At 38.1% G+C, this 17,296-nt stretch overlaps 1 protein-coding gene across 1 annotated transcript in view; it reads right to left on the reverse strand.

Moving 5' to 3' along the window:
- The window catches only part of pth1r (parathyroid hormone 1 receptor), a 40,837-nt gene extending 24,029 nt beyond the window's left edge, over positions 1–16,808 (reverse strand). The window contains exon 1 of the mRNA XM_063884876.1: positions 15,683–16,808. Within this exon, the coding sequence (XP_063740946.1) occupies positions 15,683–15,739 (57 nt within the window). The 5' untranslated portion in view covers positions 15,740–16,808. The remainder of the gene's footprint in view (positions 1–15,682) is intronic.
- Between the last annotated feature and the right edge of the window lie 488 nt (positions 16,809–17,296).

The raw sequence follows: 17,296 nt of genomic DNA on the forward strand, positions 1-17,296 counted from the left end.
TCAAAAGAAAAGTATTCATTTGTATTAAAAAATACCCTTGTTAGAATTATTTCGTAAGATATTGTGCTTTTTGGGTTATTATTACAGTGTAGCGTTTGATTTATCAAGTTGTAAAAGCACATTACATTACTGTTGCACCACTGAAATGCTTATACAGTTGGAGTAAAGATGCACATTAAACCAAGCAGGATGTATAGCTCAACAGTTGGCTGTAACAAATGACCTGAGCACAATTTGTATTGCAGCAGAGCAAAGTTTACTTGCATTCAGACTTTTTAAGCCCTCTCTGCAGCCTGTTTAAAGTCTAGGGTAAGCATCCGAGGAACTTCTAAATCTGCATGCTTACAGAAAAAAGTAATTTGGGAACAAAGACGTGTATACATTGTCTCTGATGCAAGCGCGTCATTTCATAAGCTTAAAATTAAACTGTAAATACCGAGCTGTCATGGATTTTCTGCACACAAAACCATAATACCTCAATCCATCAATATTTTCACTACTCTCAGTCCTGAAATAAGGATGTCCAGTCCGAAGGCTGAATAAGGTTACAGAATGAAGACGTTTATGGCTTTGCACAGTAAACAACCACAAATGGAACAACATTTGACCGCAGGCGAACAAGGATAGATACTACCTGTTTACTGTACGAACTATGCCAATATAGAATATTCCACTGAACGCTGCTGAGGCGGTCACACTATTTTCATCCGAATAACCGGCTGGTGTTACTTAAGGTGAAAAGCTGAACCAACAGGAAACCAGAAACAGTAAATCTGGATGGTAACTGCTCTGAAAGGACAAGTGTCATTATCGTCAAAGCATATGAAGAACAGCATCAGTGGTTTGGCAGTTTTGCAATTGTGCATTTTCACAGCTTAAATTTAAATTACCAAGCTCTTATTATATGTTATAGAACAGTCATTTATATATATTTTATATTTTTGCCATCAGGCCAACACTTCAAAGTGAAAAATAGCTTCAAACCTGGAAAAATCACACACTTCAAAGTGAAGTTATATGTTTATCACACACACATTTTCTGTTTCTACACCAGTCTTTTGCTTATAAAAACCTGTCTAGTATAGCTGCCGTTCCAACACATTTCTTAACCTTTCCAGCTCAATTTGAACCCCAGTAAAACATTAAATTAAAATGAAGTGGGGAGTTTTGGGGTATATTATTTCTAACCCTTAAAAACGAGGGACATTTCTTTCTTTATCTGCAGGCGCAAGCTCACAGAGACATAGTAGAGAATAATTTACCATTTTAAGAAGAGAATCCTGTAATAAGTGTGCCCCCTGATTATTTCTGAAAACTACTCCTCCTCTCCTGGCAAGACTCCAAACCTCCAAAGTAAACATTTACGGGGAGAAACATTGACATTCTTATTTACTGCATTTCACTCAAAACACAGTAATCTTTTTGTCAAATGATTTTTGCATGTGTGCCAAAATGAAAATTTGAAAAATACAGGCCATATGTGTGTTTTCATCACCGGTCGCTAGACTGCAAACTCCACTTGAATAAACCACATGTTTCTATTTGTCTTCGCAAACTCTGGCTTGATGACTTAGACTGCAATGCTCTGCAAGGATATAAGACCAATATTGAGAGAACTGTTTTTAGGCTTGTGTGCAAGACAGTGTTGAACCACTATGGCTAAATACTGACTCTACATAGTGTGTGATTGATGGAACATTTACAGTGATTTCTAATTCCAGATTTTGGTTTCTATAATATCTTAGTAACTTAATGCTAAGTTTTATTTACTCAAAAAGGTTCAGTGTGTCTGGTCCCACATGTATTCAGTGTTCATTTGTTGATTTTGGACTATTTCTAAGTAAAGTAAAAAATACATTTCTATTAATGTACAAATGGAGTCATGTGGATAGACGCCGTGCATACATGGAGTGGAGACACTGGGTTTCCGGTACATTACCAGCAGTCTTGATTGTGGACAGCCTTGCGCTTTTTCTTTTTTCAAGAAAGTTGTGGTTGACCAAAGTCATTTCCTGAAATGCCCTACAGTGAATAAGAGAGGGAAATGCTGGAACTCGTAAGGTAGACTTTCATTAGAAAGCACAAAGCAAAAAAGTAGGGTTTAAATGAGCAGCGAAAGCTCCACTGAGTTTTAGACAAGTGATTATCTATATTAGTAGTTCTATAGTATCTAAAGATCTCATCGGTAGTATCTGAGACCAGGAAAAAGTCTACACACTACACTACTGAACAAAACTAAGTCCAAAATCTTATACTCATATCAAACCATATTTTCGTAAAATCATGACCGCAAAGTATTGTGTCATCCAGAGTCTGAAGCTTTAAATGGTTGTGACCTTCGTACTGACTGAAAGAAAATTTTATTATTATACATTATCGTGGTGGTGTGGATCCTTAAAATCACTAACAGCATATTTCCACATCTGCATACATCAACAATGCAAGCATCTTGATAAACATATGCCAGCTATACTTATCAAACCCTAACCCTAGCCCTAGTTGAATAATTTAAACAATAAAGATAAATAAATGAATCTAAGGACAGTTTAAAACACAACATGACATTAATATTAAAATATATAATTGCATTGCAACTAACTGATTGATTACTAAAAATTGTGGATTCATTTTTTAATTTTTTTATATTTGAATGATCATGGCTCCATGAAGCATGAATTATAGGAGGTTATTAGCTATAATGTATGAGCAAAATAGGCATGAAATATGTCACAATCATGGGAATATCCTTAAGAATTCCAATTAAAGGTTAGACCAATGAGTAAATTATGGCAAAAAAAGAACCATCAACTGAATGTATACTTTTAATTCCCAGCCACTGTGGCCTAATGGTGCCACAGTGAGAGCAGTTGTAGGACAGCTATTGGAACCATGGGAATAGGAGATGAATGCATTTGTAAACTGAAAGGGCAGCTTGATGGTGGCACAAGAGGACCACTAAAAGTCGAAAAGCTGGCTCTGCTCAGCCAGTCGCTGGCAGAGAGCCAAAACAACAGTCAGGGTTTAGACAGCCTCTTCATCTTCATCTCCAGCGTTACAAAATATATGTTTTCGAACCACAGCAGAAATTGACTTGAAGTGAGCTACAACAGAAAAATCCCTGAACATTAATAAAGATAAATTGAAAATCAATATGTCTCAATACTAACCACGGAGTTTAATATTTCATTCTATCGACTGACTGTGCCAAGATATCAATCATACATAACACATCACCAATGCACAAGAACGGTTTGTGCATTTTTCAGATGTAATTTCATCATGCAAAATATGAGTACAGCGGCTGAATGGATAATGGCAGATTTCTTTGTGAATGTGATCTTGAATATTTTTACATAATTCTTGAATATTCTCTCTATTGATGGATGTTTTTAAAGACATATGTTGTGTGGGATTTGCCGTCTCTGGGAATGTGTGTGCGAGATGTAAATTCAAACTGTGTTTTGATTGTCAACAATAAACCTCTGATTGTAACTTCTTTATATCTGGAAAGACACACTTATTAATTTCCATACCGACTCCAAACCCGCCCAATAATGTTTTCCTCTGTGAGCTGATTCCTCAGTGAGGATGAGATTTTTAGGTAAATGTGCATATAAAGTGAGATTTTCCTTTCCAGATCACACTTCATCACATGGATGATAAATAATATACAGATAATATTTACTCTGGTCACTGTAAAGCGCCTCTATTATGGATATACAGTCCAATGTTTGTTTAATGTACTTGTTTTGGTCATTTGCCATTCTTTGCACCATTGGCTAACATTCACTTCCTTGTTGTTGGCATGTATTCAAAATTTGATCTCCAGGGCTTTTGGACTTTCCTGTATGTTTTTTTCTCTACAAAATAAGGGGGGTCTACAAAAATTATATCTCCACTGAATCTTGTTTTTAATGGCCAGGGCACTATCTGGAAAAAACATGAATATGTTACTTTTGACATATTGCACCGCATGAATGTTTTAGCGGATGAGGTTCCTGGATATTATAAACTCTATGAGTCAGTGCCACTCCTCTTCAACTGTGCAATTTGCATTTGATGATAAAAACCGCAAACCACAAGACTGGTTGTCCTTTGGAAATGCTTGCAGACCACATTCTGACTTAAAGCAGCATTTAGTTCCTAATTATACCCTGCTCTGGTCATAAGCCTGAAGAACAGCACTTTTGTCCTTGATGGAAACATTGTGTGTGCTCTAAAAGGCAGCACACATCCCATAGAGCCCAGAAAGCTCTGATTGGGTTGTTCTCCCATGTACAAAAATGACATTTTGTGTGCGTTACATAAGGGACATGTGAGCAATAAAGCAATGCAAATAAAGCATTTTCATTTTCATTAAAAGCTTAAAAACTACTGCCTATGCAACAATCTAATGTACTGGACGATTCATAATATCTTAATGGATTTTTCAAATTGTCAACTAATAATACTTGTGGCAGACTGGAAGCAGGACAAAGGGCTACAATAATGTAAATTAAGTCGTCTTTTTTCTATATAGATTATAAGGATCATAGGTTAAAAATATATTTCTAAATGGAAATATAATCCTAAAAGCTTATTTTTTCATCTGTAACAGACTGTGTTCTCTACAAACGCTGTAGTATTAATGGCAAATGATGCCATATCAGTCCCAGCTTGGCAACCTCAGGAATGATCTTCTAAATCACAGCAGCTAAAGATAAAACATGAAATGGTGTCATGTTAGCATGAAAACAGCATCATTAATTCATGGTAAACATTGACTCAGACTAAAAATCAACACAATCACACATTCAATATTAATTATTTACAAAATATTTGCAAGTTGTCTTTAGCTACAGTTCTTCTTGTAAAGGCAAATAGGTGAGGTCACAAAAAATAGGTCTAGCTCTATGATATTTATAAGGATTGACAGCAGGTACTTTCTAATGGACTCATCCATTTTTAAATGACACTTTTACCAAAATACAAAAAAAGAAAACACAGCTTGAGCCATAAAACGACTGAAAGTCTCTCAGTGGTCTTTTTTATTCTACACAAAAGGTTTCATAAATGAATGATGACAATGAAGCCAGGTGGACTTAATGGTTCAGGTGGTGTTTCCACTGCGAAAAAAAAACACGTCAGTACATTCCCATCAGCGTCTTTGCGGCTGCCACAAATGTGTCTTTGCCTTCAATTAACGGCACTTGATTTGCATAACCTTGTTCCAGTTGGAGCCCACAATCTCACTGTCATCATTATAATGAATTGCTCAAAGTCAATTTTTCACTTCATATAACATTTTGTTTAACATGACAAATCCAAAGTGTCATTACAGAGAGGCACTTTAACAAGTCTAAATGGATGGGAGTATCGGCCATCATCAGTATTCTCGGCACGCAGACCACACTGCTGTTTGTTCATGCTGGTCATGAAAACCCAATAGCGACTAAAACAGAAACAAGGTAATCAATGAAGATATTTTCACCTGATAATATGATCTAGTCCAGGGGTTCATAGCTGCGGTCTGTTTGCGACATCATACACTACAAGTGATGCTCTATATACTAAAAGTGTTGCTGGAGTTGTGACCTCCTTTTCCCTTCTCCATGCAGCTTTAAAGAAGTTATCCCAGAAACACCCGCTCTGCCTCTACTGTTTGTCTGTTTTTCAGCAGGATTTCAAAACATCTATTGGCCTGATTTACATAAAGCCTGTTGAAGGACGTAGCATTGGCCATCAAAGACCTTTCGTTGTGCCTTATTTTTTTGTTTAGTTTGGTGTTTGGAAGATGCTCCTTTGTGTGTTTTTTTTCTCGCAATTTTGGATGTAGATTCATCAATAATGAAAATAATTGTAATTAGCAGCCCAATAACTAGAGCTGGTCCTTCTGGATGATCTTGTGCTTTCAAGTCACAGCTCACCGAGTGATTTTGATGACATAATGATAAAACTAAAGTCAACGAACCAGAAAACTATGTGGAACTGCCTTTCCAAGAGTCAAAACACATACACAGAAAATTGGTGTGCGGTGGGGGCTAGCGGGCAAAGAATTTGACCAGTTTGACCGGTAGGGGTGGACACAATGAAGCAGCCTTGGAAGCCAGAAGCAAATGCTTGTCCTTGTGACCTTAGGAACCTGATGAAAATAATTTCCTAAGCAAGTATGTTGTGTGCCATTACTAGCAAGAGCCAAGCACAACACAGCAATCAGTGCTGCAGACACGGTTTAACATTTGAGTGAAGAAGGAGCTGAGTGCAAAAAAGGTGACACATGTAGAGGCAATCAGTCCCTTATCCACTGTTAACCAAAGGGGCACCATGCAGCCTGTTGCTTGCTAACAACTAGGACAAGGACACAAGAACCCCTAATTGTTACAGGCTTCCCAATAAAGCCTCTAAATTGTAGACAAATTAGGCACCATTTAAACACCCCAAGGTGTCCCTCATTGCCTACTAATATTCAACCTTTTGATTTGCTTATTGAAGTGGCTACTGAGAGTGAACCTTTGCACTTGGTCACCTTGATTGAGGTGCTTTGCAGAAGACTACTTAAAATCATCAAGCAAGGTCAGCCATCTCTCTAATTCATTAGAAGAGAAAATACAATTAATAACACTTTGGTTAAATAACCGGCAGCCTTATTATTATTATTATTATTATTATAACTTAGTTATATATTTATATTTGAGACAATTTAGTTTAACACAATATTTTGTTGCACAGGGTTCATTTTTTTTCTGAACAACAGAACACCATTATATAACATGACTATACTAGAACTATACTATGACCTTCAAAGTGATATTTACTATTTCTGTTGTAGCGTCTTTCCTTAAAGCAAGGCCGAGGGGTTAATATAAATAACATGCAACATCATTTCAAATGTGAATTCAAGGGAAATGCCTACACAAGACATACAGTAAGTCCCTTTGAAACACAAGATAATAAAGAAGATTATATAAAAATCCCACTGTAGATATTGTCGTGTGTTTTCAATAGGGTGGGTTTTTTTCATTGTATTTGTCAAATCCTGCTCACAAGCCAGCTTGCTCTATAAAAAGATGTTCTTGTACAATTCTGATTCCATAAACCCACTAAATGATGTGCTGAGCCATTAATGGATTAACTCCAAAGACACATATATATGACTGCGTTTACGGATGTAATACATATCAGAGTCACAAATGTTGATGCATTCATTTGAGGATGTACAGACTGTCTAGTGCAGTGAGGAAAATGTAAGCAAACACTATTCATGGTGTGCTCCAACAGGGAGGCCTGCAACTGGCTTGTCAGCATTGGCTTTCCAATTTCCACTTACTACAGGGTCACTGGTGCTGAGGTCTTTGAACCAGGCTTTTATTTGACTGAAAATGGCTTGAACTGGGTAAAAAGCAGAGAGCGAAAAGGCAAACAGTTTGCACGGATGAAAAAAGTGTGCAAGTCGATATCACACATTCAGCTTACTGTTAACACAACCGTTACTCAGTCAAAGAGAATTAGCTTTGCACATCAGACACTGAAAATGAGCGCTAACATAACACCATCTTTATGGACATTTTAATATTGTAAATATACTCTTAAAGTCATGGCCTAACACTGTGGTGAACCGAGTGAACCTGATTATTAGCATATAAAAATAAAGCATCAGATTTCTGAGCATCTTCTCATCTGCAAAATTGTTAGCAAGCAATCATTTAAAAATGTTTCCAGGGGAAAATTCAGACAAAATGTGCCTTGTCACAGAAACCGAAACCAGACGACTGTACCTTGCAGACAGAAATGTGCTTCTTTGGCCCACTATCAAAATTCTTTGAGACCTAATTTCAGCAGAACCAAAAATAACCCCTTTTTCATTTCCTACATTTTCTTCCTTTTAAAAACCTGGTGCCTGCATTAACCACAATGCGAATTCACTGGTGATGATTAAGGTGTGTTATGCTAGATGTGGCTAATGTATTTTCGAGCTGATAACCTGCAGCAAATATGCGAAGTGGGCTACGGAGTTCCGTTAATCTTTGGGTGATTCCTTCTAGCTCCACAACATCACATTTGTTTTTAATGTTTAAAAATTGGCAGCCCCAACCGTATTTGACTCAAGTAGTGTCATCAATTGAGCCAATTAACCAGAGTTGGTGCAGCCCCTCTTGAACCGCAAAATGCATTAAGATTTGTTTTTGAATATGTAGTAGTGCTCTCCAAGACCTGTTAACCTACATGCACATAGGTTTCCCTTTAAGTTGTCATTTTGGACAAGGGATAATTAACTCTGTGTGAACGAATGAATGGAAATCTGTTAAACTGATGTAGCAGCCTCCTATATTACAGTACAGGCTGAATGTATACTGTAGTTGATCGGCATTTACAATTCTTTACTGTAGGCTTTGTAATACCTATTATCCCTATCCCTAACAATCATTTAAAACAAATAAATATGAACTTTTCAACACAGAAGTGTTGTTCTTTCAATAACTGCATTGCCACATCACATCAACAATACACCTTATTGCAGAGATAAAGCCAAAAATAAGCATGAAAGTGACCTTTTAAGTATTGAAACTCAATAATAAAGCACATCAAGGTTACCAAACAATACATAGAGCTGCAAAATCAACTGGTTACATTTCGAACAATGCCTCGAACATACTTGAGTGCATAACAACATGAACGTTGTGATTGGTGCAATGCACAAATTCACTAATATGCTTTTGTTGCGCAACTTTGAAGCGCTGATTATGATTGTTCAAAAAATAACATAACATGCAAACATTAAACCGCAACAACATTTACATAGACATATTAAATGTAATCAACCAACATTGCATGGTTTAATAGTTACTTAACCTATTTACAAATCCATTCATTCATTTATTACGAGCCACTGAACATATAGGGCCATAAGGTTGGCTGGAGCCTGTCCCAGTCTAGCAGGGAAAGACAGGACATTGGACAATGTCTTCTTCTAATGATGCAGGAATAACTTGTGCAAAAAAAGTATGTGATAACACTTGGAGTTAATTATCTATCTGACCTTTGATACGTTAATGTTAATTACCTTTATACTCGCTTATGTCAGTCGCAAATATGAGTTAAATTCCTGTAGATCATTACAAGTATTTTTATAAGGATTACTTCTGCAAAAACCTAAACTGACATGCATTCACATTCAGAGTTTGCTTTCTCATTGGCTCACACGTTAAATGCCATGCAGCTAGACTTCCTCTGTACAGTGTGAGGATTTCTTACTTATTGCTGGAAAATCTGGAGCTGTGAACTGCATACTTACAAACCCATAAGCCCGAGAGTTTTGCAATGAAACTAATAAAGGTCCTTTTAAGAAATGCGGCCTCCTCTCAGCCATATGCCATGTGCCAGGGGAGTATTCCTGGCCCAGATTTGAGCTGCTTTCAAATCACGTAAACAACTGGATCAGATGTATGAAATACTACACTTAAAAGATTTTTGTTTTTACGGGATAAAAGGATTGGTTACCATTGGAGTTTGATATTGTATCATGAGAAAAAAATATGCTGTTTTACCATATAGCTACTAAATGGGAAAATACCATTCCTGCCCCTGATAATTTGGGTAAATGAATTATGAACAAACTCAATTGGTGTTGCATTTAGGAGGGTAGAGCATGTCTGGCTGCTTCTGTATTATGGAAACTCAATCCCTTCACCAACAGCGGGGGTTGGGCTGAGCAGAAACGTAGGTCAACTGCAAAGGCATCTACATTTCTGAGAATTTTCACATGTCAACTCAACTGAGGTTCTCTGAGATTCCAAGCATATTGCCCGCAAGGAAGTCTGCACCACAATATTGATACAGCAGGTAAGTGATGAGGAAGGACCACATAAGAAGAAAACGTATCAAAGCACTGTCAATCAGTCAGCATTCTTTAACCTTTAGAATTGTTGAGTTAAAGTGCTATTCCAGCAATTTCTTATTGCAATGCTTGAGTGGAACAATCTTGATATTGGACATGATGAAATCCAGATCACCTTATCAAAGCCAGACAGGAGAAAGGCAGTCTATCACTCAATCCCCCGTCTATTTGTCAAATATTGATAGACAAAAAGATGGGTTTTCAACTTCAACGAGATAACAGTATCCCCAATGCCTGTGGTATTCAGCTTAAACTCTGGAGTTGTCCATCGTCAGGAGAAAACAAATTGAATGCATGGCATGTCCAAAATAAGGGAAATGTGGAGGGGGTGTTTTGTGAGCTATTATGTCAGATGTTGTTTGATAAAACCTCTTTGGCCTCATTAATTTGCCTCCTCTGTTTCACTGATCCTTGTCAAAGTGCTATTAGTTAGCTTTTGAAGATGCGTCATTCCCAGGATTATTTAGTACTAGGAAGCTGATTTAAATGCATCATTAAGTCGTCAAGGTTACAAGATGTAAAAGGCATACAAGAAAGGAAAAAATATGTTGTTGCCAACAAGCAAAACTTACGGTACACAGTCAAACTATTTATGAATGCTGAAGTTCGTAGAGCAGAGGCACATCATTAAAGAATCTGTTAGAAGTTAAAGTTTTTCAGTGAAGTGTCAAAGTGGCATTGAGTTACACATACTCTTCCATCTTTCAAGGGGAAAGCTAAGAAAAAAAAGCAGAGGTCACGGTAAGTCAAGAAAACAAGCCCTTTCCTGAGTCAAACACAGCCATGGTATAACCTTACCATGCTGGTGAAACTGAAGACTCCCCTATTAACACACACGTTATGAGTCTGACTCACAAGCCCACTAAAAACTGAGCTATGTGTCAGTCAATACACAAAAAAAGATACCTGTGGCACGGGATGTATGACTTTTAAAAAGAAGTTCAAGTAATTAGATTATTCTGCAATTATCTGAGGAATCCTCTCAGCTACTGTAAAGCTCTGCAGTGAAACACAGAGCATAATGGCATGTGTGTTAAAAGTATTTTCCCAATACAAGTTGCCTCTGTGAGCTCAATCCTAAACTAATCCCAGGGAAAATTCAGACAAACATGTTAACTGACCAGTGACGACAGCGAGGACTCACAATATCCAACATGTACAGCAGCTGATACAGAGTTTACACCTCCATGCTGCTTAAATCCACATAACGCGCTGTAAAACTAAATTGCAAAACAGGATGTCTGAAGTCTGCCAACCACATAATCTCATTTGGAGGGAGAAATTACATTTGAACCAAGGTGGTACCATCTGTGCACTAAAATATCCCCTCTTACACCCTTCAGCGTTTTAAACTCCTGCTGATTTCAATTTATCCAGAGTCCATCACGGGCAATTACATGATACTCTCAAATCTGAGGGAGTAAACTTGTTATTTTTGGTGTGTTTTCGATGATGTGACATTTCATTTGAGACGTGAGTGCAACTGTCTGCAGACCGTCTCCGCAGAGCTGCAAGCTTTCGGTGGTTTCAAGCACTTTCCATGAGTACACGTCAAACACTTTAAAAGCTTTCTCGGCCTGTCACCCCCCTTCATACCTGCTAATTCCCATCAAGCTTGAGGAGATGATCAATATATGTCAATAGGGAGAAAAAGCTTTTTGAATATACACAAACCACACACCCAAGACCAGTGGGATAAATCATTTCATCACAATGACTACTTTTAGAGAGCTTAAACATATGCAGCAGTGAACAAGAAGAATTGTAACGACTGTCAGCATTTCAAAGGGCTATTATTTGAAGTGTTAGGATGAGGTGAAACTGTGTGTTATTTATTTCAAGCCACTTACTAACAGCAAATCATAAATTCTTACAATCAGTGGACTGCCACCACCTGATATAACAATGTGTTATATTTTTTGCGAGGGCATCAAACATGACAGCCCATAGGACGGACACAATACCGGTACAAGCAGACATCACCAACTTTTTAATATCTAATCTTTACAAAGAGAAAATCTCTTTCAGGCTATTTGAATTGAGGCCAGTCAATGAGGTACACGTGACAAACACTATTCAAATCCCTATCATATAACCAGATAATATCATCAGTTTCAGGGACCTGCACTTGGGAGTGGGAGTTCCCTGACGGATGAAAATCATTAACTCTACGCCTTATTAAAGCTATAATGAAATTGTATCATCCTTTTCCCACTTGTATGATAAGTATCAATGAATTATCAGCCTACATACCAAAATGTCAAAACTACCTCGGGGCAAGACCTAAGCTCACTGCCGGTTTTGTTTGTGTAGCTGACCAGTGTGGCAGCTTTCAAACTAAAGTCATGTTATACAATAGGAAAGACATAGGTTATCATAATACTGTATATGACTTGCTTGATATGAATATATGTGCACTTTGCTTGTTGTTCAGAGATTAATTCTTTATGTTTTTGCTTTCCATAAAAGCGTCAACCAAATGTAATGTAAAACAACTGTTCAAAAGTGCACAAATAAAACAACAGTAATGGAAAGTGAGATTTAAGAGGTGTTGCAATTATTTAAACTGTGTTGATTATGCCATGATTTGTTTAATATGACGGCTCTTGTTAATTCCAGGGTATCACAACACCTCTAATATGATATGTACAAACACCCAAGGAAGCATAGACAAAATCGAATTGATAATTATTGTGAGCCAACAATTCTAGATTATCGATGCTTATTCTGTCCGTTGTTGTTGTTTTCCTGGAATGCCATGACCAGATGGCATGTCCTGCCTTGCTGCCTTGGCCTGGTTTGTAGTTTCCCATCAGGCGAGAGCTCAAATTTCCTCAAGCTAATCAACAATTAGCAATCCACTCCACAGATCTTCGGCTGCTAAAGTTGAACTAACTTGATAAAGTCATAAATAGACAGTTTTCATTGTCTTTGTTAGAAGTGGGGCTGGACTCTGATTGGTAAATTAACAGGACTGCCCATTGTGCGTAAAACAACAATTTCTATTTGTATGAAATGTTGGTGGGTTTTTCTCTTTAACAAAACAAATAAGAAATGACATCATGTCGACAGGAATGTCTCAATGGGGTCTGATAAGAGAGAGGATTAAGATCAAGTGTTTCAACTCCCTGAATACAAGCAACACATTAAAGGCAAATGACCAATAGGTAGTATCAAAAGAGCTGTCACAAGAGAACCTAAAAACAATCATGAAAATCAGTCATCGCAAATGAGGCTCACTGATGTGGCCAGAATTAATTGTACAATAATAAGGCAGCATTATTACGGCACTTATTTTACAATTCTAACTATATTTTCCACATTAAGTCGAATGCATTTTTAAAAAATCTATTTTTCTCTCCTGTATTTGAGATTGAAAATCTTTTAGTTATTATGAAAAATATTGTTGGATTATATTAACATAGGGCACGATAATACTTAATAAAAAAGGATCTCTCGAATTATCTTTAATTAGCAAAGTCCATGGTGATTAACGGCAAGATTCTGCAGAGGAAGAATAATTAAAAGTGAATACATCCAAGGAGATGCTTCATTTCATGCTTCTTCAGGCACACATACAAACTCCCAAAAGTGTGAACAAAATTATCACAATTCCTACCAGAGATCAGTTAAAAAGCCCTGCAAAAATAAATGTTAATATAGGCACATGTTTCACAAATGCACCAGCAGTTCACATGAATTAGTGGGAAGTAATCTGCTGGCCCTAATTACCACAGACAGATTGAGTTGAGATTATCCCGCACTTTAATCTGTGTTATGAAATTCCATAGAGGGTTATTTGGCTAAAGCTACTCAGACGCGTTAATGTGGGGGGCACTATGTGCTTTAGGGCCAATGAATAAAGGTAATCTGATTCTGAGGAAATGTTAAGGCTTTTGAATGATAAAATATATCAGTTTAAAGATATATTTGCCTGTTATGCCACATTCTCTACTTTTTCATCCATTTTGACGAAACTGTAAACTTGTATTGTAATGGTTTTAGATTTTCAGGTCCAACGCAACATACTTAATCAAGAGATTTTCGCCACGTCGAGGAACTAAGTCGCTGTTTCTGGGCTAATGTCGTTAACAAGATATTTTCCACATGGAGTCAAACTGGTCAAAACTGCCTTGTGCACCACAGGACGTGAGAGCATTTACAGTGCTGACATAATACTTGGCTATGGTAGACAGATACAACTGTAGTCCTTCCAGTCAGGAATCAGACACGTGCAAATCATCACGGGGCAAAACACAGTCATGAGGGAGAAATTAAACGCTCACTAAAGTTCCTAAAGCAGAGCTTCCGCTTAAAACATGTAATAACTGAGTGTGTGAGGCAGCCAGTCACACTGAACAAAGGCTCTGTGATGAGGAGCTTTGTCTGTGAGCTGTCACTGCAACATGCCTGCTGTGAGGTAAAACACAATGCAGATGTATGGACCCAACTAAATCATAGTGTTGTGCTGTTGAAAATTGCCATTTATGAAAGGATATATTTTTAATAATACGTGCTGAGCTTCTGGAAAAATGGCAGACTCATTTAGTTTGACATCTGTGTGTCTCAATTTAAGATGTATACTTTATTTTAACTGAGACACACACTTTCCACGCACAGCTTAAGCTTTCAGGGAAATCTACCGCTTGGTCACAGTTTGATGAGAAAATTACCTTTTTGCAGAGAGGAAGACTGAGCAAACACCAAATGTAAAAACGGGTAAACACCATGCACAGACAGAGCCTTTTAACGACTAAATGTTGAATCAGCTATAAATACACAGCAATGTTATAATTGTTTTCCTCTGCCATCTAAACCAATGAGTCTAGAGGTCCACTGCGGTACAGTGATGGACCACATCACTGGGAAAATGCACTGTACCTCAGAGCCTGGGCGAACTGCCTGTTGAATGCACAACAGCCACCGCCAAAACACACACAGAACCAACTTGCTACGCTGTCTGTGTGTGTGTGTGTGTGTGTGTGTGTGTGTGTGTGTGTGTGTGTGTGTGTGTGTGTGTGTGTGTGTGTGTGTGTGTGTGTGTGTGTGTGTGTATGGGGCAGGCCCTCTGGATACAGCTATTTCAATATTTGAAAGCGCAATTATAAATCACAATGTTGGGCAAGTATAATTACAGCTGTGAATCAGAGAGGTGAACATGTTCAAGAGCTGCTGTATTTATGAATGAAATATGACTGCAAAATGGCTTTGGTTCAGTCAGGTGAGAGCTTGAAACAATTTGTAGTTAACACAATGCCATGCTTATTAGAAACTAGGTTACCAGGCGCTGATTTACACAAACATGGTGCTGTTGTAACAATGGGGAGATGGATTTAATGGAAGTGTGATCACTAATTACAGCAGCTTGTGGTTAGGAGCCCTCTCAACCCCTTCAGCCCACGTCAATATGTCAATTTGTGTGTCGATAAACAACTGTGTCTCCAACACTTTAATAGCATGTATTTACTGCAACAACGCCAGATAAATATGACAGCACAGACAATTAAAGGCACAGGGGTGATTCTGCTGCAACACTTCTATTTTCTGTCCATCTTTTACAATACACCTTTCAAAAGCATGCTACCTTTTTATTTGCAGGAGATGCACTGAGCAGATTCGATTAAAATCAAAGTCAATATTGAAGATATGGTCAACATTCAGGTTTTTTTCTTATTAAAAATTAATGTGGCAATATATTTTCTTCAGCATCTCTTTTAGGAGATGCTGCTCTCAGTGGCGTGTGCACAGAGGATGCACCTCTGGAACTGCAGTTGTTTTTAATAAAACAGTAAATATAAAATGACTTACCAGGCATAAACTGCTGAGTAGTGAGATGAGTAGGAAGTCCAGGTTGGAGGATCCCATTGCTGACCTGAGCAGCTCTACCTCCAAGAGTCCTTGCGGGGTTCAATCACACGCTGATGATGCTCGGATGAAATTATTTAATATGTCTAACTCTCTTCAAAGTGGAGCGACTTGTATTTCTTCACTCCATCTGGCCTCTCGATGTTTAGGACGGCTTGTGAAATCATAACTCTGTAATCGCCTCGCTCTGCCCTCGATTTAATTTCCTTTAATCTACTATATGCTCAGGCTCAGCCCGCTCTCTTTATTTCTCTGCATCTGTCTTTTTTTTTCCTCGTCTGAAATTACATCCACATGTCAGAACTATTTATGTCGCTCTCGCTCTGCGGTGGGAAGTTCAAATGATTCTTTGTAGGGAAGAAACCAACGCTGTATTTTTAGGTCTTTTAAATTTCCTCCCAGACTAACTTAAACACTTCAGTATGGAGCCGTGCGGCTTATGGTTTATTCCAGTCCTCTCTTCCAAGTGTTAGATCAGTGTTGGGCACAAACAAGCCCGAAATGTATCACTCCATCACCAGTCGCTGTGGGATTTTACAATTTGATTCTCTCTGACTCATGTCCCCATCAACGCAGTCAAGCTTGTATCGTGCCGGCAGCAGTTAAGCAGAGTCTCAGACAGGGTTTACTTTTTACAGTTATCAATAAAAACAAATCCTGTGACAGAGCAGAGCGTGAAATTTCAAACTTCTCATAGATCTATTGGCTTGATTTGCGTGAATCGACTCTAGTAGCGCAATGTCGCGCTTCACTTTTCTTATTTCTGAATCAAGAAAAGCACAACTTGGAAATGTGTCATTTCATGTTAACAGGAAACCACGTTTAACTAACACAATTCAGCGTGGCAGTTACACGGGAACTGAATGTATGAAAGTCACAAACGGGAACAGTTTACCAATGTTAACAAACATTTTTAAAAACTCAGAGAAAGAGAGAAACGCCAACTTGGCTTCAAGAAGCTCTACTTACTACACCGAGCAAAGCCAAATTCTCCCTGACGGATTGACAGTTCGTAAACGCCTGAGTGTTTCTGCGCAGAGTAAACGCAAAACTTGAAGTTTCTCGTGTGGGGAAGCGTCTCCAGATGTGGCAGGAGGCAGGTCGTGTTCAGTAGTGAGTATGTGGATGGAAAGGGGAGGGGGGGCGGAGAGGAGGCAGGTAGGGTGGAGCGTAAAGGCATCTGATTGGTGCACACTCTCTTACGTTGGAATAAACCACGAGTCCGAAATGACATATTTTCTCACCCCTCAAACAAACTCTACATTCAACAGATCGCAGGGCCTTCGCCAAACCACTTTTTCCCCCTGCAGTCTCTCAAAAGTTGCATCTAGTAGGATTGAATTACCGAGACATAATGCAGGAGACGTCCGTTTTTATCTCAGGCACTGTATCCTTCTTTACTATAATTTTTGAACATATAGTATTTAACATATTTCTCAAGTTTGGACATTTAACAGTGGGAGGTTTGACATGTGTTTGTGCACAGTCTCAGGAAATGTTTAAAAAATGTAATTTGATCATGAGCAGTTGTAGCTATTTAACTCTTATTGGCTTTGG

Source organism: Eleginops maclovinus, chromosome 6 (genome assembly GCF_036324505.1).
Source record: "Eleginops maclovinus isolate JMC-PN-2008 ecotype Puerto Natales chromosome 6, JC_Emac_rtc_rv5, whole genome shotgun sequence".
Classification (NCBI taxonomy): domain Eukaryota; kingdom Metazoa; phylum Chordata; class Actinopteri; order Perciformes; family Eleginopidae; genus Eleginops; species Eleginops maclovinus.